Source organism: Zea mays, chromosome 10 (genome assembly GCF_902167145.1).
Source record: "Zea mays cultivar B73 chromosome 10, Zm-B73-REFERENCE-NAM-5.0, whole genome shotgun sequence".
NCBI classification, from domain to species: Eukaryota; Viridiplantae; Streptophyta; class Magnoliopsida; order Poales; family Poaceae; genus Zea; species Zea mays.
The window spans coordinates 90523573-90549076 of NC_050105.1; the positions used below are offsets into that span (position 1 = coordinate 90523573).

The 25504-nt window shown below is 45.5% G+C and overlaps 1 protein-coding gene across 1 annotated transcript; it reads right to left on the minus strand.

Moving 5' to 3' along the window:
• Positions 1–14623: 14623 nt before the first annotated feature.
• LOC100381958 (Putative MYB DNA-binding domain superfamily protein) lies at positions 14624–16162 on the minus strand. Its single transcript, NM_001174731.1, has 2 exons — positions 15682–16162; positions 14624–15487 (listed from the first exon to the last, which is right to left on the minus strand). The coding sequence occupies exons 1-2, from the start codon at positions 16116–16118 to the stop codon at positions 14752–14754; spliced, it is 1173 nt and encodes a 390-aa protein (NP_001168202.1). The 5' UTR covers positions 16119–16162; the 3' UTR covers positions 14624–14751.
• Positions 16163–25504: the final 9342 nt, after the last annotated feature.

Genomic DNA, 25504 nt, shown 5'->3' on the forward strand with positions numbered 1-25504 from the left:
GACACGGTGGTTATCCCGTGGTTCGGCCAAGTACAAAACTTGCCTACTCCACGTTGTGGCGTCCCAACGGACGAGAGTTGCACTCAACTCCTCTCAAGTGATCCAATGATCAACTTGAATACCACAGTGTTCTTGCTTTTCTTTTCTCAATCCCGTTTGCGAGGAATCTTCCACAACTTGGAGCCTCTCGCCCTTACAAAAGATGTTCACAGAGATTCACGGAGCAAGGGAGGGATTAGCAACTCACACACGACACAAAGATCACAGCGAATACGCACACACAAGACCCAGACTTGAGCTCAAGAGACTAGCACACTAGAACGGAGCTCAAATCACTAGAATGTCAAACAAGTGCGCAAGATTGATGTGTTAGTGATCAAGAGTGCTCAAGGAATGCTTGGTATACTCCTCCATGCGCCTAGGGGTCCCTTTTATAGTCCCAAGGCAGCTAGGAGCCGTTGAGAACAAATCTAGAAGGCCATCCTTGCCTTCTGTCGTCGGGTGCACCGGACAATCCGGTGCACACCGGACACTGTCCGGTGCCCGATTTCCTTCCTTAAACAGCGCAGTCGACCGTTGCAGACTGTTGCAGATCTGGCGCACCGGACAGTCCGGTGCACACCGGACAGTCCGGTGCTACTTTCCGACCGTTGGCCAGACCACGTGTCGCGCGCAGATTCCGCGGCCGACCGTTGGCTCGGGCCGACCGTTGGCTCACCGGACAGTCCGGTGCACACCGGACAGTCCGGTGAATTATAGCCGTACGCCGTCGGCAAATTCCCGAGAGCGGCTTCTTCGCCCGAGGCAGCCTGGCGCACCGGACACTGTCCGGTGCACCACCGGACAGTCCGGTGCCCCAGACCGAACTGAGTCTTGGCTGTTCACAGCCAAGTCTTTGCACCTTTCTTCTTTTCTTTTTCTTTCTGTTTCTTACACTTAGACATGTACATTAGTACACAAAACCAATGTACTAAGGCTTAGAAACATACCTTAACTTGTGATTTGCACTTTGTTCATCCATGAGCATAGATTTACATTTAAGCACTTGTGTTGACACTCAATCACCAAAATACTTAGAAATGGCCAAGGGCACATTTCCCTTTCAGTATGACATCTTGTTCCACGTCCAAACCAAAATGTTGTAGGAACCAAGTGGGTATTCCGCAACAAGCAAGATGAGCATAGTGTGGTGACAAGGAACAAAGCTCGACTTGTAGCCAAGGGATATTCACAAGTCGAAGGTTTGGATTTCGGTGAAACCTATGCACCCGTAGCTAGGCTTGAGTCAATTTGTATATTACTTGCCTATGCTACTTACCATGGCTTTAAGCTTTACCAAATGGACGTGAAAAGTGCCTTCCTCAATGGACCAATCAAGGAAGAGGTCTATGTTGAGCAACCTCCCGGCTTTGAAGATAGTGAGTACCCTAACCATGTTTATAAACTCTCTAAGGCGCTTTAAGGGCTCAAGCAAGCCCCAAGAGCATGGTATGAATGCCTAAGAGATTTCCTTATCACTAATGGCTTCAAAGTCAGAAAAGCCGATCCCACTCTCTTCACCAAAACTATTGCAAATGATTTGTTTGTATGTCAAATTTATGTTGATGATATCATATTTGGGTCTACTAACAAATCTACTTGTGAAGAGTTTAGTAGGATCATGATTCAAAAATTCAAGATGTCTATGATGGGGGAGTTGAAGTATTTTCTAGGATTTCAAGTCAAGCAACTCCAAGAGGGCACCTTCATCAGCCAAACGAAGTACATTCAAGACATACTTACCAAGTTTGGAATGAAGGATGCCAAGCCCATCAAGACACCCATGAGAACTAATGGGCATCTCGACCTCGACACAGGAGGTAAATCCATATATCAAAAGGTATACCGGTCGATGATAGGATCTCTACTCTATTTATGTGCATATCGACCGGATATTATGCTTTCCATATGCATGTGTGCAAGGTTCCAAGCCGATCCTAAGGAAGTTCACCTTAGGGCCGTGAAAAGAATCATGAGATATTTAGTTTATACACCTAAGTTTGGTCTTTGGTACCCAAGGGATCCACTTTTGACTTAATAGGATATTCAGATGCTGATTGGGCAGGGTGCAAAATTGATAGGAAGAGCACATCAGGGACTTGTCAGTTTCTGGGGAGATCCCTAGTGTCTTGGGCTTCAAAGAAACAAAACTCAGTAGCTCTTTCTACCGCTGAAGCCGAGTACATTGTCGCAGGCCATTGTTGCGCGCAATTGCTTTGGATGAGGCAAACCCTTAGGGACTATGGCTACAAATTAAGCAAAGTCCCTCTCCTATGTGATAATGAGAGTGCAATCTGCATGGCGGATAATCCCGTTGAACACAGCCGCACTAAGCACATAGCCATTTGGTATCACTTTTTGAGAGATCACCAACAAAAGTGGGATATCGAGATAGCTTATGTTAGCACCAAAGAACAACTAGCCGATATCTTTACCAAACCTTTAGATGAGAAAACCTTTACCAAACTTAGGAATGAGCTAAACATTCTTGATTCTCGGAACTTTGATACTTTGCACACATAGCTCTTTTATATACCTTTGATCATATCTCTTTTATGTCTACAACTAATATGTTTTCAAGTATATTTCTATGCTAAGTCGTAGATTGAAAGGGAAACGGAGTCTTCGGCGAAGACAAGGCTTCCACTCCACTCTATTGGTATTATTTACCCTTCGCCGTCACTTCGCACCACTCTCCACTTTGGTATAATCTTCACTCATATTCATTTGTACCATTAAGGAGAAAGTAAAAAGGGCTCTCAAAAGACTCCATTTTTGGCGATTAATGCCAAAGGGGGAGAGAGTATTAGCCCAAAGCAAAAGGACCGCACCACCACCAATTTCAAAATTTTCAATTGATATATTTTAGTATATTTATCTTCAAAGATATTTCAATTGGTATCTAAACCTTTTTCAAGTTGGTAAAACCTTCTTGAACACTAAGAGGAGAATTTCTTCCAGGGGGAGTTTTATTCTAGTCAAAGGAAAAAGCATTTGAAATAGGGGAAGAAATTTCAAATCTTATTCATATAGCTTTGACTATTTGCAAAAGACTTTGAAAAGATTTTCCCAAAAGAATTTGCAAAAACAAAACAAGTGGTGCAAATGTGGTCCAAAATGTTAAATATATCAAATCAAACTTATATGCTTAGAAGTGCTTTCATTTCAATATAACTTATGCACATCTATCAAAATGCAAACTAGTTACATTTCTACACTTTGTATTTGCTTTGGTTTGTGTTGGCATCAGTCACCAAAAAGGGGGAGATTGAAAGGGAAATAGTCTCAATATTTCCTATAATCGATTTTGGTGTTTGACGACCATCACAAACCTTGTGGACTAACCAGTTTGTCTAGATGATCATTCCACAGGTGCATAAGATCATCTACAACTATTCTAAAGTTAACTGTCTGTAATACCGTGTAGATTATTCTGGACAGGAGAAGCTTTTTGGAAAATCACCTAAGCAAGGACCGTCCGGGCCCTTGAGGCGGACCGTCCGCGACACTAGGGTGAGCCTCGGACAGAACCAATGCAAAAACACAAGTCTACACTACGAACCGTCCGATGAAAAAGCAAGCACCGTCCGAGACCAAGCGCGGACCGTCCAGCCTCAGGCGTGGACCGTCCGGTCGGTGAAGAACCGAAAAACCCGAAGGTGACGGGTTCGGTAAAATGAATTATAGCGTCCTCGCTGACCGTCCGGGGTGCACGATCGGACCATCCGCGACTGCCTTTATCTGACATCTGACGACACATTAAATGCTATATAGCCATTGATATAGCCGTTACTGCTGACCGTTGCGATTTTAGCTGTTGATGTCCAGGGGCGGACCGTCCAGACCAGGGGCACGGACCGTCCGCGGTCGGGAGAAAAGGAGCAACGGCTAGGAAGTGGTTGAAGGCTATAAATACAACCCCAACCACCTCCATTCACACCACCCAAGCATTCCAATCCTTTACATTCAATAGAAGAGCTAGCAATCCATTCCAAGACACAATCAAAGCTTCCAATCTCTCCAAGTTCCACAATTGAGACAAGTGATCATTAGTGATTAGAGACTTGAGAGAGAGAGAGTGATCCGTGTGTTATTTGTCGCTCTTGTCGCTTGGCTTTTGCAATCATGCTTTCTTCCTCCCCATTCTTGTTCTCAAGACACTTGTAATCAAAGCAAGAGACACCAAGTTGTGTGGTCCTTGTAGGGGTCTAAGTGACCCGTTTGATTAAGGAGAAAGCTCACTTGGTCTAGGTGACCGTTTGAGAGAGGGAAAGGGTTGAAAGAGACCCGGTCTTTGTGAACACCTCAACAGGGAGTAGGTTCTCAAGAATCGAACCTCGGTAAAACAAATCACCGTGTCATCTGCTTCATTTGCTTGAGATTTGTTTTTCACCCTCTCTTTCGGACTCGCATTTATTTCTAACACTAACCCCGGCTTGTAGTTGTGCTTAAAGTTTGTGAATTTCAGTTTCCGCCTATCCACCCCCTCTAGGCGACTTTCACACACCCTCCAAACAAAGTTGCTTCGCGTTGATGCACCCATCTCGAGGACGCACCCTTCGCGATGACGCCACGTGCCACCTCTGATTTCCACCGAAACTGCCAACGCCGAGTTTTGAGGTCAAACTCGGTTGAAAACCACCGTCCATAGCGTTGGGTGGTTTTTCGAGGCTTAGCCACCAAACCACTATGAGTATTATACCGCGTGCGCGTCCCCCACATCCTAGACACGTGTCCTGCCAGTCCTCGACGGTGCTAGCAACACGACCCGCTCTGCCACATCCTCGCGCCGGTGTGTGTCCTAGGTGTCAGTCATTGTGGCTAGTCACCCGGAGACTCTACCCCTCGGTCAAGTCCCAGCACTCGTCCTTCGCCGCTCCCGGTCCATCGATATGAACCCGCATGACCTTCACCTTTTCCATCGACCATTGTACTTGTGCTCGACACCTGCACATCACAAACTAAGAGACACGGTTGCACAACACAATAACTCAACACGAGAAACTACCTGTTGACAATCACTCATCATCAACCTGAACCACAAGGACAAATTAACCTTGTGTTCGCAGATTCTACCAAACTCGTGTCTAAGTTGGACTCTGCTATTCGAGTCATGCTAGGGTAGGACTGAAAGGGATATGGGCTTAATCATTTCCTATAATCGATTTTGGTGGTTGACGTCCATCACAAACCACATGGACTAATTAGTTTGCTTAGTTATCATTTATCTTAGGTGCATAAGGATCAAAATAAACCAAGAAAGAAATTAAGTTGGGGACTCAACAAAGTTTGGAGCAAAGGCTTGGATTGGTGCTGCCAGTGGCGCACCGGACAGTGTCCGGTCCGGTGCTCCAGGCCAAGCACCACCCAAAGAGGGCGTTGTTGGGTTTTCTCTAGAGTCGCTCCGCTATAATTCACCGGACTGTCCGGTGTGCACCGGACATGTCCGGTGAGCCAACGGAGCAACGGTAACCTGGCTCTCAACGGTCGACTGCGTGTATAGTAAAAGCGCACAATGCAGAAGTCAGATGTCAAGCTGCGAAGTCAGAACACACCGGACATGTCCAGTGTGCCACCGGACTGTCCGGTGCGGCTACATGACAAAGGGATTAAATGGTCAACCGCTGCAAACCCCAACGGGCTGCTAACGTGGCACGCACCGGACACTGAACAGTGTCCTGTTCGGTGCACCACCGGACAGTTCGGTGTGCCATCGACAACAACGGTTAGAATAGTGGTTGGGGCTATAAATACCTCCAACCACCTCCATTCAAGCCATCGAAGTTTTCTGAACTCCACATTCATTGCAAGAGCAAAAAACTACACCCCAATACACATTCAATAGATCAAATCCTCTCCAAGCCTCCAAATCAACTCAATTCCTTGAGAGAGGGTGTTTTGTGTTCTTTTGTTGCTCTTGTTGCTTGGATTTCTTTCTCCTTCTCATTCTTATTCTTCTAAGTGCTTTGTAAAGCTAGCAAGAGACACCTAAGTGTGTGGTGATCCTTACGGGGTCTTAGTGACCCAAGTGATTAAGGAGAAGCCTCGACCGGTCTGTGTGGCCGATTGAGAGACAAAAAGGGTTGGAATAGACCCGGCCTTTGTGGCCTCCTCAACGGTGGCTAGGTTCTTTGGAACCGAACCTCGTTAAAACAAATCACCGTGTTCACTTGTTGATCTTGACTTGATTTGTTTCCCTTCTTTCCTCTCTCTAAAAGTTCCCTTGCTCACATAGTTTTGAGTTTGCTCCCAAACGTTATCCACATTGATTGAGCAACTCTAAGCAAGGAGAACTATCTTTCGAACACATAATTAATTCCAACGCTAACCCCGACCTTAGTGCGTGTTTAAAGTTTATAAATTTTAGGTTTTGCCTATTCACCCCCCTCTAGGCGACTTTCAATTGGTATCAGAGCCAGTGCTTCATTAAGAGTCTAACAAACTTGAAGTGGTGTCTGGAGATCATGCCAAGAGGGATATTGTCATCGGCGACAAGGCCATAGGCTCAGGAAGGACTCTATCAAGGGAGTCCAGCGACAAATACAAGGAGGAATCCTCCTCCTCCATCAAGTCACATAGGAAGGGTGACAAGAAGAAAAAGAGTGGTCTACTACGAGACCGACTCTTCATCACCTTCCACATCCGGCGCCGAGTCTACAACTTCAAAGTGCCACGAGCGTAAGAAGTATAGTAAGATGCCTCTTCACTATCCTCACATTCCTAAATGTGCTCCTCTACTTTTGGTACCCCTAGGCAAACCACCATATTTTGATGGTGAAGATTATTGTATGTGGAGTGATAAAATGAGGCACCATCTAACCTCACTCCACGAAAGCATATGTGATATTGTTGAGTTTGGAGCACAGGCACCACAGGTGGGCGATGAGGACTATGACTCGGATGAGGCCGCCCAAATTAGGCATTTTAACTCCCAAGCAACTTCTATACTCCTCGCCACCTTGTGTCGAGAGGAGTATAATAAGGTGCAAGGGTTGAAAAATGCCAAAGAATTTTGGGACATCCTCAAAACGACGCACGAAGGGGATGAGGTGACCAAGATCACCAAACGCAAAATGATCGAGGGAGAACTCGATCGATTCATCCTCAACAAAGGAGAGGAGCCACAAGCAATGTACAACCGGCTCAAGACAATGGTCAACCAAGTGCGCAACCTTGGGAGCACCAAGTGGGATGACCATGAAATGGTCAAGGTTATTCTTAGATCTCCTGTTTTTCATAATCCCACTCAAGCACAACTAATCCATGGAGATCCAAGATATAAATAGATGTCTCCTGAGGAGGTTATTGACAAGTTTGTGAGCTTTGAACTTATGATCAAAGACTCCAAACATATTGTCAACCTGGAGCAAGGCGCCACCTCTATACCAGAGGTGCAACCCGCTGCATTCAAAGCAACGGAAGAGAAGAAGAAAGAGTCTACATCAAGTAGACTCCCAATCGATGCCTCAAAGCTCGACAAAAACGAGATGGCTCTTATTATTAAGAGCTTCTGGCAAATCCTCAAGCAAAGGAGGGGAAAGGACTATAAACCCCGCTCCAAGAGGGTGTGCTATAGGTGTGATAAGTCCGGTCACTTTATTGCGATATGTCCACATACAAGTGACAGTGACATGGACGAAGACAAGAAAGGGAAGAAGAAGATGGAGAAGAAGAAGTATTACAAGAAGGGTGGCGAGGCGCACATGGGACGGGAATGGAACTCCGACGAAAGTTCCATCCACTCCTCCGACGAGGATGCCGCCAACATCGCCATCAACAAAGGCCTCCTCTTCCCCAATGTCGACCACAAATGCCTAATGGCTAAGGACGACAAGAAGAAGAAGAAGGTACATTCTAGAGATACCCCCAAATATACTACATCCGATGATGAGGATAGCTCTAGTGATATTGAAGATGATTTAACTTCTCTTTTTACTAACCTTACCAAGGATCAAAATAAAAAGATAAATGAATTGATTGAATCCATTAACGAGAAGGATGATCTCTTGGAATGCCAAGAGGACTTGCTCATTAAGAAAAATAAGAAATTTGTTAAATTGAGAAATGCTTATGCTCTATAGGTAGAAAAATGTGAAAACCTATCTAAAGAGCTTAATTTTTGCAATGATTCAATTTCCTATCTTAGAGACGAGAATGCTAGTTTACATGCTAAGATTGAAGAATTGAATGTTTGCAAATCATCTACTTCAACTGTCGAGCATGTCACCATTTGCACTAGATTAGAGATGTTAATGTTGATGCTATGAATGATCAAATTGCTATGATTAAAGAACAAAATGATCACATAGCTAAATTAAATGCTAAAATTACCGAGCATGAGTTAGAGAATGAAAAATTTAAATTTGCTCGTAGCATGCTTTGTAATGGGAGACGCCCTGGTATTAAGGATGATATTGGTTTCCAACAAGGGAGCCAAAGCAACATCAAGCTTAATGCCCCCAAGAAACTATCTAATTTTGTTAAGGATAAGGCTCCCATGGTTCAGGATAGAGAGGGTTACATTCCATATCCTGAAAACTATCTTGAGCATAAAATTAGGAGAATCCATGCTAGAAAACCTCATAATGTTTCTCATCATGCTTATTTGTATAGTAATGAGGCATCTAGCTCTAGGCATTCCACTCATATCAAAATGCCTAAAAATAAAATTGTCTATGCATCAAATGAGCACAACATTTCATTTAAAACTTTTGATGCATCTTATGTGCTTACTAACAAATCAGGCAAAGTAGTTGCCAAATATGTTGGGGGCAAACACAATAGTCCGAAGACTTGTGTTTGGGTACCCACAGTGCTTGTTTCTAATGTGAAAGGACCCAAGACCGTTTGGGTACCTAAGAACAAGGCCTAAATTTGTTTTGTAGGTTTATGCATCTAGTGGATCAAGTTGAATAATCGATAGCGGATGCACAAACCACATGACAGGGGAGAAAATAATGTTCTCCTCATATGAGAAAAATGAAGATCCCCAAAGAGCTATCACATTTGGGGATGGAAATCAAGGTTTGGTCAAAGGTTTGAGTAAAATTTCTATATCTCCTGACCATTCTATTTCCAATGTTTTTCTTGTAGATTCTTTAGACTATAATTTGCTTTCTATTTCTCAATTATGTAAAATGGGCTACAACTGTCTTTTTACTGAAATTGGTGTTACTATCTTTAGAAAAAGTGATGATTCAATAGCATTTAAGGGAGTGTTAAATGGTCAGCTATATTTGGTTGATTTTAACGATAACAAGGCTGAACTAGACACTTGATTAATTGCTAAGTCTAATATGGGCTGGCACTGGCATCGCCAACTTGCCCATGTTGGAATGAAGAATCTTCACAAACTTTTAAAGGGAGAGCACATTTTAGGACTAACAAATGTTCATTTTGAGAAAGACAGGATTTGTAGCGCATGCCAAGCAGGGAAGCAAGTTGGAGTTCATCATCCACACAATAACATCGTGACGACCGACAGGCTGCTTGAGCTACTCCACTTGGATCTATTTGGCCCGATCACTTATATAAGCATCAGCGAGAGTAAGTACTGTCTTGTTATTGTGGATGATTATTCTCGCTTCACTTGGGTATTCTTTTTGCTAGAACAATCTCAAACCCAAGAAACCCTAAAGAGATTTTTGAGACGAGCTCAAAATGAGTTCAGATTAAGGATAAAAAAGATTAGAAGCGACAATGGTACGGAGTTCAAGAATTCACAAATTGAAGGATTTCATGAGGAGGAGGGCATCAAGCTTGAGTTCTCTTCTCCCTACACACCTCAACAAAATGGTGTAGTGGAAAGGAAGAATAGAACTGTTTTGGACATGGCTAGGACCATGCTTCATGAGTACAAGACACCTGATCAGTTTTGAGCAGAGGCGATTAACACCGCCTGCTACTCCATCAACCAGATATATCTTCACCGAATCCTCAAGAAAACATCATATGAACTCCTCACCGGTAAAAAGCCCAATGTTTCTTATTTTAGAGTTTTTGGGAGCAAATGCTCTATTCTTATTAAAAGAGGTAGAAATTCTAAATTTGCTCCTAAAGTAGTAGAAGGCTTTTTACTTGGTTATGACTCAAACACAAGGGCATATAGAGTCTTCAACAAGTCCACTGGATTAGTTGAAGTTTCTTGTCACATTGTGTTTGATGAGACTAATGGCTCCCAAGTGGAGCAAGTTGATCTTGATGAGTTAGATGATGAAGAAGCTCCATGCGTCTCGCTGAGGAACATGTCCATTGGGGATGTGTGTCCAACAGAATCCGAAGAGCCTCCACAAGCACAAGATCAACCATCATCTTCCATACAAGCATCTCCACCAACTCAAGATGAGGAACTGGCTCAAGAAGCAGAGGATGAGGATCAAGACGATGAGTCACCTCAAGAGAAGGACATTGATCAAGGGGGAGATGATGATAATGAAGACAAGGAAGATGATCAAGAGATTCAGGATCAAAGTCCGCCACACCCAAGAGTCCACCAAGCAATTCAAAGAGATCACCCCGTCAACTCCATACCTGGTGACATTCACAAGGGGGTAACCATTCGATCTTGAGTTGCTCATTTTTGTGAACATTACTCTTTTGTGTCTTCTATTAAGCCATACAGGATAGAGGATGCACTAAGAGATCTGGACTGGGTGGTGGCAATGCAAGAGGAGCTCAACAACTTCACGAGGAATGAGGTATGACATTTAGTTCCACGTCCTAACCAAAATGTTGTAGGTACCAAGTGGGTATTCCGCAACAAACAAGATGAGCATGGTGTGGTGACAAGGAACAAAGCACGACTTGTTGCAAAAGGTTATTCACAAGTCGAAGGTTTGGATTTTGATGAAACCTATGCACCCATAGCTAGGCTTGAGTCAATTCGTATATTACTTGCCTATGCTACTTACCATGGCTTTAAGCTATATCAAATGGACGTGAAGAGTGCCTTCCTCAATGGTCCTATCAAGGAAGAGGTATATGTTGAGCAACCTGCTAGCTTTGAAGATAGTGAGTATCCTAATCATGTTTATAAGCTCTCAAAGGCACTTTATGGGCTCAAACAAGCCCCAAGAGCATGGTATGAATGCCCGAGAGACTTTCTTATCACTAATGGCTTCAAAGTTGGTAAAGCTGATCCTACTCTCTTCACTAAAATAATTGCTAAAGACTTGTTTATATGCCAAATTTATGTTGATGATATCATATTTGGGTCTACTAACAAGTCGACTTGTGAAGAGTTTAGTAGGATAATGATACATAAATTCGAGATGTCTATGATGGGGGAGTTGAAGTACTTCCTTGGATTCCAAATCAAGCAACTCCAAGAAGGCAACTTCATCAGCCAAACTAAGTACATTCAAGATATTCTTAAGAAGTTTGGAATGAAGAATGCCAAACCCATCAAGACACCCATGGGAACAAAGGGGCATCTTGACCTCGACACGAGAGGTAAATCCGTAGATCAAAATATATACCGGTCGATGATAGGATCTTTACTCTACTTATGTGCTTCACGACCGGATATTATGCTTTTAGTATGCATGTGTGCAAGGTTCTAGGCAAATCCTAAGGAAGTTCACCTTAGGGCCATGAAAAGAATCATGAGATATTTAGTTTACTCTCCTAAGTTTGGGCTTTGGTACCCCAAGGGATCTACCTTTGATTTAATTGGGTATTCTGATGCCGATTATGCTGGATGTAAGATTGACAGGAAGAGCACATCAGGGACTTGTCAGTTTCTATGAAGATCCCTGGTGTCTTGGGCTTCAAAGAAACAAAACTCAGTAGCTCTTTCTATCGTCGAAGCCGAGTATATTGCTGCAGGCCATTGTTGTGCACAATTACTTTGGATGAGGCAAACCCTTAGAGACTATGGCTACAAGTTGAGCAAAGTCCCTCTTCTATGTGATAATGAGAGTGCAATCTACATTGAGGATAATCCCGTTGAACACAGCCGCACTAAGCACATAGACATCCGGATCACCAACAAAAGGGGGATATCGAATTTGCTTATGTTAGCACCCACAACCAATTAGCCGATATGTTTACCAAGCCTTTAGATGAAAAGACATCTACCAATGAACTAAACATACTTGATTCTCGGAACTTTGATTGAAACACTTGACACATAGCTAAATTATATACCTTTGATCATGTCTCTTTCATTTGGTACAAATGCATATTTCTTATTCTTCTTGTGCCAAGGCTAAGACTAATGTGCTTTCAAGCATACTTTCATGCTTAGTCTTAAATTGAAAGGGAAATGGAGTATTTAGCAAAGACAAGGCTTCCACTCCAACTCTAACGGTATCATTTATCCTTTGCCTTTACTCATGAAAATCTCAATTGATATGATCTTTCAACTCTTACACTTTAATTACGAAAGGAGAGAGAGTTAAAGGGCCCTCAAGATTCTTTGTTTTTGGTGATTAATGCCAAAGGGGGATAAAGTATTAGGCCCAAAGCAAAAGGACCGCACCACCACATTTTCAAAATTCTAAAAAAACTATTTCACAAAAAGGAAGAAATTATTTCAATTAGTATCATAATTTCAATCAGTATTTCATTTGGTTTCAAAAACTCAATTGGTATAATTTCATCTGATATATGTTTCAAAACCCTCTTGATAAGCTAAGGGGAGAATTTCTTCAGGGGGAGCTTTTATTTAGTCAAAGGAAAAATCATTTGAAATAGGGGGAGAAATTTTGAATCTTGAAAATGCTTCTTGAAATCATATTCCTATACCCTTGTCTATTTGCAAAAGAATTTGAAAAGAGTTTTCCAAAAGGATTTGCAAAAACAAGCAAGTGGTGCAAATGTGGTCCAAAATATTAAATAGAAGAAAGCAATCACATTTATTCTTAGACTTATGTAGGAAGTCTTTCAATTGGTTTAAATCTAAGTAACCTATGCACATCTATCATAATTGCAAACTAGTTACACTTTTACACTTTATATTTGCTTTGGTTTGTGTTGACATCAATCACCAAAAAGGGGGAGATTGAAAGGGAAATGGGCTTAATCATTTCCTATAATCGATTTTGGTGGTTGACGTCTATCACAAACCACATGGACTAATTAGTTTGCCTAGTTATCATTTATCTCAGGTACATAAGGTTCAACATAAACCAATAAAGGAATTAAGTTGGGGACTCAACAAAGTTTGGAGCAAAGGCTTGGATTGGTGCTGCCAGTGGCGCACTCGACAGTGTCCGGTCCGGTGCTCCAGGCCAAGCACCACCCAAAGAGGGCGCTCTCGGGTTTTCTCTGGAGTCGCTCCGCTATAATTCACCGGACTGTCCGGTGTGCACCGGACATGTCCGGTGAGCCAACGGAGCAATGGTAACCTGGCGCTCAAAGGTCGACTACATGTACATTAAAAGCGCACAGTGCAGAAGTCAGATGTCAGGATGTGAAGTCAGAACGCACCGGACTGTCCGGTGCAGCTACAGGACAAAGGGATTCAATGGTGCAGCTACAGCTCTAAACCCCAACGGGCCACTGATGTGGCACTCACCGAACACTGAACAGTGTCCTGTCTGGTGCACCACCGGACTGTCCGATGCGCCATCGACAACAACGGCTAGAATAGTGGTTGGGGCTATAAATACCCCCAACGACCTCCATTCAAGCCACCCAAGTTTTCTGAACTCCACATTCATTGCAAGAGCAAAAGACTATACTCCAAGACACATTCAATAGATCAAATCCTCTCCAAGCCTCCAAATCAACTCAATTCCTTAGTGACTTGAGAGAGGGTGTTTTGTGTTCTTTTGTTGCTCTTGTTGCTTGGATTGCTTTCTCCTTCTCATTCTTATTCTTCTAAGTGCTTTGTAAAGCTAGCAAGAGACACCTAAGTGTGTGGTGATCCTTGCAAGGTCTTAGTGACCCAAGTGATTAAGGGGAAGCCTCGATCGGTCTGTGTGGCCGATTGAGAGAGGGAAAGGGTTGGAATAGACCCGACCTTTGTGGCCTCCTCAACGGGGACTAAGTTCTTTGGAACCGAACCTCGGTAAAACAAATCACCATGTTCACTTGTTGATCTTTACTTGATTTGTTTCCCGTCTTTCCTCTCTCTAAAAGTTCCCTTGCTCACATAGTTTTGAGTTTGCTCCCAAACGTTATGCGCATTGATTGAGCAACTCTAAGCAAGGAGAACTATCTTTCAAACTCAGACTTAATTCCAACGCTAACCCCGACCTTAGTGCGTGTTTAAAGTTTATAAATTTCAAGTTTCGCCTATTCACCCCCTCTAGACGACTTTCAAGGACTCGAAAGGGTATCGTCGAGGCCGGTCACTTGCAACTAGTGTGAAATGATGATGATGTGAGGATAGGAATCATAGGCGGGACCTAAGTGTCAGTCGCTGCAATGGGGCTGTGTTGCGGTGTGAGACAGGGCGCACGGTCCATCTGCTAGCGACTCAGGGCCATGATCTGGTCTGCTTATGGGCCAAAAACTAGAAGGTTGTTCTCATGCACTATTCATTTTATTTTTCTAATTGTTGAATTTTATTTTGGAAAGTAAATAGTAAATTAATTTGAATTCAAATGAACCTTTTGATACTTAAACATAGATAACTAGTAAAAATATAATACATGTTCGTCCATTGATTATGAAGGAAGCCTTCCCTATTGATGGCCAATACAAGTTGTATGGTCACTCTCAACCCTCTCCATCATTAAAATTACAGAAGAACTAGTTGATAGCTCATCTCTTGTCTAGGTAACTACCTGGTTGCTGCTCACCATGGTTGCCTCTAGTGATATTGCTTAAGGCAACTTGTTGTTCATCAAATCCATAGTAGTTTGTGTTGTAAGCATTGCCAGTGAAGGAAAGCACATCCCAGCTATGAGAAGTATTCTGCACCATCGTTGGAGCTGCAGAAGAGCTAGTTGTTTGTTGACCTCTAGTCCAAGTGGCCACTTGGTTATTGCTCGCTTGGTTAGCACATCTGAGGTTGTTTATAGAATCATGTTGCCAATCAAAGTCATAGTTGTTTGTGTTGTTAGCATCGCTAGTGAAGGTGAGCGCCTCCCATCCAAGAGAGTTACTCTGCACCATTGTTGGATCTATGGATGAACTGGCTATTATGTGTTGACCTCTTGTCCATGTAGCTACATGGCCACTGCTCGTCTGGCTAGTATGTGTGAGTTTGTTCAAGACAACATTTTGTCTCTCAAAGTCATAATATTTGTTGTTGTAAGCAGTATGACCAAAGGTGAGAGCCTCCAAACTAGAAGAGTTCTTTTGCACCCGTGGATCTGTGTCATAGAGGTCGATATCATTGATGCTAAATCGTTGTTTTCTTGTGGTGCCCTCTTTCCTATGGAAATACTTTTGTGCATGGCTGCAGATCTGTATTGGCGTCCTTGTGGGGACGAAGTACTTAGATATGTTCTTCCAGTTACCACGACCATACACTTCTAGGCCACGAAGGAAATTCCTGCATACATATATGGTTCAGAATCAACAAGTTAGATGATAACATATGTCTTGTTCATACCCTCAAGATTGGTGAAAATAAAATCCCACTGAATCATGGTATTAAACACTATACACCACTAGCTTATTACTTGTATGAAAAATAACATTAAAGATGTGATAAACATTTCAAAAAACAAAGAGGAAATGAATTACTTGTGCTCATCTTGTGTCCAAACTATCACTGGGTGTTGCCTCTTTTTCTTAGGAACAATATTCTGCTTGTGCAGTGGTTCCTCTACCATCTTCATCACCTCCACATCGTCTAGTATATAACCATGAAACATGTCCATGTTGTTCATGTCTATATCCTCCATTGGCACCCCAAAGTTATCATTCATAAGGGCATTGCTCGCCATAACTTGTTGGTTGTTTCTCTGCATTGTATTCATCTCAACTATGAGCTTAACATACAACTGAATTACCTGTTGCTTCTCTTTGCATGGGAACCTTGCTTGGAGCTCATCAACAATATCATTGTGATTCTTGGCTACACCATTTGTGTAGGTATTGTTGGTTTTGTGACTAGTGATGAATGACTTCACCATATCTATTTCAAAGGCACTCCATGCACAATTGATGTTGGGGTCCATGGGTAATGAGGGGTGAGAACTACACAACAAGTTAATGTATGAACCAACATACATGGATGGAGAAAAGGGCAAGCACAATACCAAGTATTTATAGGCCTTATGGTGAATCTTTTAGTATTAGGTTCAATTTATTATGTAATAAATATCTATATTTAGTCAAACATGGTTTTAATCATCATGCTAAATATATTTAGCACATGTATTCATTTATTAGTGATGCACTAATTTTATAGTCAACATAATTCAGTTGCTCAGATTAATGAGAGTGAGATATCAACGAGCAAGTAAACACAACATCATAAAACCAATTCATAATGACATAATCTCTATAGTTTCACAAAATAAAGTTAATTTGAAAATGAAAGATCATGTGTCACAAATCAATCTTTGTGTAATTTAGGCTAGTTGGTTAGTTGCATGTTTTTGAAAAAACTAACTTGATCTTGAAGCCATTCTTCAAAGAGTAACTCTTGTTCATAAGCAGACAATGTTTATGCATCACATATTTTCTCTCATATTAAACGAAATGAAGGCAACAACTTTGCATGCCTCGACACTCATCTTGTCAACTCAGCAATGCAAAGATTAAAATTTTGCTTGCCTTGATGATTAAGATATACTTATATTGTACCTCGTACAAACCCTATAATCGATTTATAGAACATGAGGACAAATATTGGTGCAACCAAGCTATTTAAATCATGTGTTTGGCATGATAATGATGTTTTAAGGAATGCATGCACATCCATCACTAGGGTAATACCTAAATGTGCATAGGACAAATCACTATTTTCAAGCAAACAGGCGGGAAGGAAACTAATGTCTCAATTTGCTACTATCATTTGACTCCATCTTTAGTGGCTATAAAGCGTTGTCTACAATTTTTAGTCACATTACTTTTATGTCTAAACAAATGCATTATTATTATGTTTCTAATTTTAAAATAATTGTGAATTCATAAAATCATATATGCATATCTTTTCTTATGATTGACATTTATTAGTTTTGTTATTATCTTGTGTCCAAATATACTAGAAGTTTAAGACTAGAAGTTAACTTTTGACTTTAGGTACAAGCCCTTTCTCTCCCTCTGTCTATATCTCCATCCATATATCTATATCTATATCTACTATATCTATATCTATATCTATATCTATATCTATATCTATATCTATATCTATACCTATATCTATACCTATATCTATACCTATATATACATATACCTATATCTGTATGGATTGAGTTTTTTTTTATTGCTCATGATGGCATTCTATCCTTCTAGGTGACTATAGTGTGTACAAAGCGCATTTAACCTCAATATATTTTACATGTATGAATGAAAGTCTATTTGGTTGCATTGTGCTACATAAATAATGTTAATGTGATAACTGAGTTACAAAGAAAGGTTTCCATGAATGCATGTTTTATCCTACACTCATTATTCCACAAACCATGTATTCAAATGGTTATAGGTTGATACATTTTAGAAACAAACCAAGGTATGAATTCTCCATTGCAATCTTTTATGAGCATGAATGTATAATTACATTTTCAACATAAGCTTGGATACACATGGGTGAGTCTAATTCAATTAAATCAATGTAAGAAGTAGTGGCATCCTTTTTAATTATGTAAAAAGTTATATTTATTTTTATGTTCCTTTTGCACTACCTTAAAGTTTACTAATCTGGTTAGTTAGCTCAAAATTTAAATTTAAAATGAGTTCAAATTTGCTAAGTAGTACTTTATAACTATATGTTGACATAACTAGTTTTAGCTCTTTTAGTTGTTTCTTTGATTAGTGCAAATTTCTTAAAAAACATGACAAATTTAGCATGTTCTTCCTAAGAAGATTTTCCATCATCACTATCACTATCACTAGAGCTTAAGCTTATGATCATGTTACCACATTCCATAAGGCACACATGTGATGATGATGAGTGCTTACATCCCCTCTGTTATTCTTGACTTCTTTTTGCTCGAAAAATTGTCCTAAGTCTTGGTTGATGTGAGGGATTTAGCATTGCACACTTTCTTATTAACCTTGGGTGTGGGCTTGTTTGGACAATCTTACACAAAGTGTCCATTTTTAACTGCAAATAAAGCACCAATTTGTTCTTTGCCTTCTTCTTTGGTCGGTAAATATGATATCTTCAATTGTAATGGACATACCCTTAGCTCTCATATTACAAATCATCCTCTTAACTCCTATCAATTGCTTGGCTTCGTCATCATAGGTAGAGGTGGAGAATTTATCATCACATTTATCAAAACTATCATCATCATCTTCATCTTCACTTGATGATCTTGAATAATCTTGTCTCAACCTTCTTATTGCGCTTCATCTTATGCTCATCACATGTGAGAGCTATGCTTTTGCTTGATGAAGTGGTTTCTTCTTGACCCAGTTTCTATGACATCTTAAATTCCACAAGCTTAACAATAACAAACATTAGGGTCATTGTGCTCAAGTCCTCCACATTTTGGCTGATGGTGATGATCAATGCATATTTTCATTTGGTATCATCGAGAAACATCCGCATATTTGAGCTTTGTCAAATCTATAGAGTTAAGCTCATTGACAATTAAATTCAAAAAAGAATACATATCTCTCACAAACTCGTTTTCTTTCATTTTCAAAGAGTCATACATTTGTTTAATAAGGGAATGTTTTTGCTCACACACATTTCTTGTATATGGAGCTAATACAACTTATAACCAAATTTCATTTGATTTAGTTAAGGTGAACACTTCGTTAAACATGTCCATGTTAAAACATTCAAGCAAACCATGTTTATCTCTTAAATCAAGATGCATTTATTTTTATATGTTTTAGGTTCTTTACGAGTTCCATCCTATCACAAGTGACTCTCCAAACACCTAAATCTACCACTTCAAGGTAGCAAGCCATTCTAGTACTCCAATAGGGAAAGCTAATATCGTCAAAGTGTAGAAGCCTAGAGGTATCTGTCGGGGACCATAATTAGGGGTACCCTCAAGACTCCTAAATCTCAGCTGGTAACCCCCATCAGCACAAAGCTGCAAAGGCCTGATGGGTGCGACTAAGTCAAGGATCGGTCCATTCGAGGGACGCGATCACGCCTCGCCCGAGCCCAGCCTCGAGCAAGGGCAGCTGACCCCGGAGGATTTACGTCTCGTCCGAGGACCCCCTCCAGCAACGAACACACCTTCGGCTCGCCCGAGGCCCAGTCTTCGCCAAGAAGCAACCTTGGCCAAATCGCCACGCCAACCGACCAAATCGCAGGGGAATTTAATGCAAAGGTGGCCTGACACCTTTATCCCGACGCACGCCCTCCAGTCGACAGAGCCGAAGTGACCGTAATCACTTCGCCGCTCCACTGACCGGTCTGACAAGAGGACAGCGCCGCCTGCGCCGCTCCAACTGCTGTGCCACTAGACAGAGTGAGGCTGACAGCAGCCAAGTCCGGCCTCAGGCGCCATAGGAAACTCCGCTTCGCCCGACCCCAGGGCTCGGACTTGGGCTCAGCCCCGGAAGACGACGAACTCCACTTCGCCCGACCCCAGGGCTCGAACTTGGGCTCAGCCCCGGAAGACGACGAACTCCGCTTCGCCCGACCCCAGGGCTCGGACTTGGGCTCAGCCCCGGAAGATGACGAACTCCGCTTCGCCCGACCCCAGGGCTCGGACTCGGGCTCAGCCCCGGAAGACGACGAACTCCGCTTCGCCCAACCCCAGGGCTCGGACTCGGGCTCAGCCCCGGAAGACGACGAACTCCGCTTCGCCCGACCCCAGGGCTTGGACTCGGGCTCAGCCCCGGAAGACGACGAACTCCGCTTCGCCCGACCCCAGGACTCGGACTCAGCCCTGGCCTCAGCCGACGGTCTCCGCCTCGCCCGACCCAGGGGCTCAGACTCGACCTCGGCCTCGGAAGACAGACTCGACCTCGACCTCGGAGGAGCCTCCACATCGCCCAACCCAGGGCACAGACCGACCACGTCAACAGGAGGCGCCATCATTACCCTACCCCAAGCTGACTCAGGCTACAGGGAACAAGACCGGCGTCCCATCTGGCTCGCTCCGCCAGACAAGTAATGATGGCGCCCCGCACGCTCTATGACGACGGCGGCTCTCAGCCCCCTTACGGAAGCAAGAGGACGTCAGCAAGGACTCGATAGCCCCGATAGCTGTCCTTCCGCCAGGCTCCAGCGCTCCTCCGACGGCCACGACACCACACGAACCGGGTGCCAAAACCTCTCCGGCTGCCACGATGGCATGTACTTAGGGCGCTAGCTCTCCTCCGCTAGACACGTTAGCACACTGCTACACCCCCCATTGTACACCTGGATCCTTTCCTTGTGCCTATAAAAGGAAGGACCAGGGCCCTCTTACAGAAGGTTGGCCGCGCGGGGAAGGACGGGACGGCGCTCGCGTGAGGCCGCTCGCTCCCTCCCGCGTGGACGCTTGTAACCCCCTACTGCAAGCGCACCCGACCTGGGCGTGGGACAAACAAGAAGGCCGCGGGATTCCACCTCTCACGCCCGTCTCCCTCCGGCTGCTTCCCCCCTTCGCGCTCCGTCTCGCGCCGACCCATCTGGGCTGGGGCACGCGGCGATAATTTACTCGTCGGTCCAGGGACCCCCCGGGTTCGAAACGCCGACAGTTGGCGCGCCAGGTAGGAGCCTGCTGCGTGTTGACGAACAGCTTCCCGTCAAGCTCCAGATGGGCAGTCTCCAGCAACCTTTCCAGCCCGGGACGGTGCTCCGTTTCGGGAGTCTTGAGTTCATGTCCCTCGACGGCAGCTACGACATGATACTCCTTCCCCGCCGTGCGACAGCGACAATGGCGGCCGACAGCCCACCCGCCGGCGGCGGAATCGATGACGTCTTCCCCGCGTGGTGGAAGAACAACATTCGAGCTCACCCCGTCCCCTCCCCCGCCGACGGAGGAGGAGGCGGGGCAACCAAGGCCAAGCAGGAGGCGGCACCTCGTCGGCTGTCGAGCGAGTCGACGGCGCCGATGCCCCAACGGGGGGCACGTCGGGCATCAACCTCGCGTCTGAGACGAAGATGAGCGCCGTCTCCCCGCAACACGCCAACCCCAAGCAAACGGACGACGCCAACACGCTAGCGAAGGACTTGCTGGGCGTCACCCTCATACCTGAGACGACGGTGCAGTCAGTCCCTCACATGACTTCGTCACCGCCCGTCGACCAAGAGGTACCAACCGATTCCCATCTCACACCTTTTGGATTCAGCCTCGACCCGCCAAGCGACTTCGCTTTGGTGGACGCTCTCGTAGAGGCGAGTCCAAACCCTCTGGGCTATCGTATGCGGTCACCCTGGGACCGGCTGACGGATGTCTCGACCTAAGGGCCCTCGGGGTCCGAGGAAGATGACGCGCCCGACTTCTGTTGGGATTTCTCCGGACTTGGTAACCCCAGTGCCATGCGGGACTTCATGACCGCATGCGACTACTGCCTTTCCGACTGTTCTGACGGTAGCCGCAGCCTCGGCGACGAGGACTGCGGCCCAAGTCGTGAATGTTTCCACGTCGATCTAGGGGGTCCCAACGAAGGCAACCATCTTGGTATGCCGGAGAACGGTGATCTCCCTAGGCCCGTGCCTCGCGTTGACATCCTATGGGAGCTAGTTGTGGTCCCCGTCCCGGCGGGGGGTCATGACCCACAGCTCGAGCAAATCCGCGAGATGCATGCCAGGCTCGACGAGGGGGCAGGAACACTTGAGCCGATCCGCCGAGACATCGGGCAGGAATGGGCGGGCCAGCCTCCGGCCGGAGAAGTGTGTCACCTACCCCAAGGTATCCAACACCGCATCGCCGACGATGTCAGGGTAAGGCCGCCACCGGCTTCCAGTGGAGTCGGCCAGAACCTGGCTGCAGCGGCAATGCTTCTCCACGCGATGCCGAAGCCATCAACCACCGAGGGGCGGCGAATTCAGGGGGAGCTCAAGAATCTCCTGGAGGACGCCGCGGTCCGACGGGCCGAAAGCTCCGCCTCTCGAAGGCAGGGGTACCCCTCGGAACATCGCGCCGTGACTTCCCGATTCATGCGGGAAGCCTCGGTCCACACCGGGCGCACGCGCAACACAGCGCCTGCGGCCCCAGGTCGCCTCGGCAACAAGCAGCACCACCGCAACCGTCGGGCCCACCTCGACGAGAGGGTGCGCCGAGGCTACCACCCCAGGCGTGGGGGACACTACGACAGTGGGGAGGATCGGAGTCCCTCGCCCGAACCACCCGGTCCGCAGGCTTTCAGCCGCGCCATACGACGGGCACCGTTCCCGACCCGGTTCCGAACCCCGACTACTATCACAAAGTACTCGGGGGAGACGAGACCGGAACTGTGGCTCGCGGACTACCGGCTGGCCTGCCAACTGGGTGGAATGGACGATGACAACCTCATCATCCGCAACCTCCCCCTATTCCTCTCCGACACCGCTCATGCCTGGTTGGAGCACCTGCCTCCGGGGCAGATCTCCAACTGGGACGACCTGGTCCAAGCCTTCGCCGGCAACTTCCAGGGCATGTACGTGCGCCCTGGGAACTCCTGGATCTCCGAAGCTGCCGACAGTAGCCGGGAGAGTCTCTCCGGGACTACATCCGACGATTCTCGAAGCAGCGCACCGAGCTGCCCAACATCACCGATTCAGATGTCATCGGTGCGTTCCTCGCCGGCACCACCTGCCGCGACCTGGTGAGCAAGCTGGGTCGTAAGACCCCCACCAGGGCAAGCGAGCTGATGGACATCGCCACCAAGTTCGCCTCTGGCCTGGAGGCGGTTGAGGCCATCTTCCGGAAGGACAAGTAGCCCCAGAGCCGCCCACCGGAAGATGTCCCCGAGGTGTCAACTCAGCGCAGCGCCAAGAAGAAAGGCAAGAAGAAGTCGCAAGCGAAGCGCGACGCCGCCGACACTGAAAGGGAAATGTGCCTTTGGGCCATTTCTAAGTATTTTGGTGATTGAGTGCAAACACAAGTGCTTAAATGTGAAAATATGCCCAAGGATGATCAAAGTGCAAATCACAAGTTAAGGTATGTTTCTAAGCCTTAGTACATTGGTTTTGTGTACTAATATATTTGTCTAAGTGTTAGAAACAGATAGAAGAAGAGAAGAGAAGACTTGGCTGTGTACAGCCAAGGGGCTGCTTCGGTCTGGGGCACCGGACTGTCCGGTGGTGCACCGGACAGTGTCCGGTGGTGCACCGGACAGTGTCCGGTGCGCCAGGCTGCCTCGGCCGAAGAGGCCGCTCTCGGGTTTTTCTCCGGCGACTTCGGCTAAAATTCACCGGACTGTCCGGTGTGCACCGGACTGTCCGGTGAGCCAACGGTCGGCCGGGCCAACGGTCGGCCGCGCGATCGGCGCGCGACACGTGGCCGAGCCAACGGTCGGAAGGAAGCACCGGACTGTCCGGTGTGCACCGGACTGTCCGGTGCGCCAGATCTGCAACGGTCGGCAACGGTCGGCTTCGCCATTTAAGGAAACAAATCGGGCACCGGACAGTGTCCGGTGTGCACCGGACTGTCCGGTGCGCCACGAGACAGAAGGCAAAGATGGCTTTCCAGATTTGTTCCCAACGGCTCCTAGCTGCCTTGGGGCTATAAAAGGGACCCCTAGGCGCATGGAGGAGCAATACCAAGCATTCCTTGAGCACTCTTGATCACTCACACATCAATCTCGCGCACTTGTTCGACATTCTAGTGATTTGAGCTCCGTTCTAGTGTGCTAGTCTTTTGAGCTCAAGTCTGGGTCTTGTGTGTGCGTATTCGCTGTGATCTTTGTGTCGTGTGTGAGTTGCTAATCCCTCCCTTGCTCTGTGATTCTCTGTGAACATCTTTTGTAAGGGCGAGAGGCTCCAAGTTGTGGAGATTCCTCGCAAACGGGATTAAGAAAAGAAAAGCAAGAACACCGTGGTATTCAAGTTGATCATTGGATCACTTGAGAGGAGTTGAGTGCAACTCTCGTCCGTTGGGACGCCACAACGTGGAGTAGGCAAGTTTTGTACTTGGCCGAACCACGGGATAACCACTGTGTCATCTCTGTGATTGGATTCTTGTGGTTATTGTGTTTTGACTCCTCTCTAGCCACTTGGCATAACTGTGCTAACGCCTAATTAAGTTTTGTGGCTATAAGTTTAAGTATTTACAGGATCACCTATTCACCCCCCCCCTCTAGGTGCTCTCAATTGGTATCGGAGCCGTTCTCTTCACAAAGGGACTTACCGCCCGAAGAGATGGATCCTAAGGGGAAAGGAATTGTGATCAACGACAAGGAGAAGGAGTCCTTCGTCAACGAGCCAAGGGATGACAAGTCCAACAACTCGGGCTCGGGACACAAGCGAAAAGATGGGAAGAAGAAGAAGACAAGACGCATCAAGGAGATCGTCTACTACGACAGCGATGAGTCCTCTTCTTCCCAAAAGGACGACGACAACGACTACAGGAAGACGGTTAATTCGAACTTCTCATTTGATTATTCTCGTATTCCACATAGTTCGAATTCGCATTTACTTTCCATTCCTCTTGGTAAACCTCCACATTTTGATGGGGAAGACTACGGATTTTGGAGTCACAAAATGCGTAGTCATTTATTCTCTCTCCATCCAAGCATATGGGAGATTGTAGAGAATGGAATGAAATTTGATAGCTCGGATAGCCCTATGTTTATCAATGAACAAATTCATAAAAATGCACAAGCTACTACTGTTCTCTTAGCATCTTTGTGCAGGGAAGAGTACAATAAGGTGAGCGGCTTGGACAATGCCAAGCAGATATGGGACACCCTCAAGATCTCTCACGAGGGGAACGACATCACCATGCTAACCAAGATGGAGTTGGTGGAGGGCGAGCTTGGACGATTCGCCATGATAAGGGGAGAAGAGCCAACTCAAACTTACAACCGGCTCAAGACCCTTGTCAACAAGATAAGGAGCTATGGAAGCACGCGGTGGACGGACCACGACGTCGTCCGCCTAATGCTACGGTCCTTCACTGTTCTTGATCCTCATTTGGTGAATAATATTCGTGAGAATCCCAGGTACACCAAAATGTCGCCCGAAGAAATTCTTGGAAAATTTGTAAGCGGGCGGATGATGATCAAGGAGGCAAGGTACGTCGATGACGCGTTGAACGGTCCAATCCACGAGCCTCAACCCATTGCTCTCAAGGCATCAAGGAGCAAGGAGGCACTACCAAGCAAGGTGGCGCAAATTGAGGCGGCCGGGCTTAATGATGAAGAAATGGCTCTCATCATTAAGCGCTTCAAGACGGTGCTAAAGGGTCGCAATGGACAGCCGAGCAAGACTAAGACCAAGGGGAAGCGATCATGCTTCAAATGCGGTAAGCTAGGTCATTTTATTGCTAACTGTCCTGATAATGAAAGTGACCAGGAA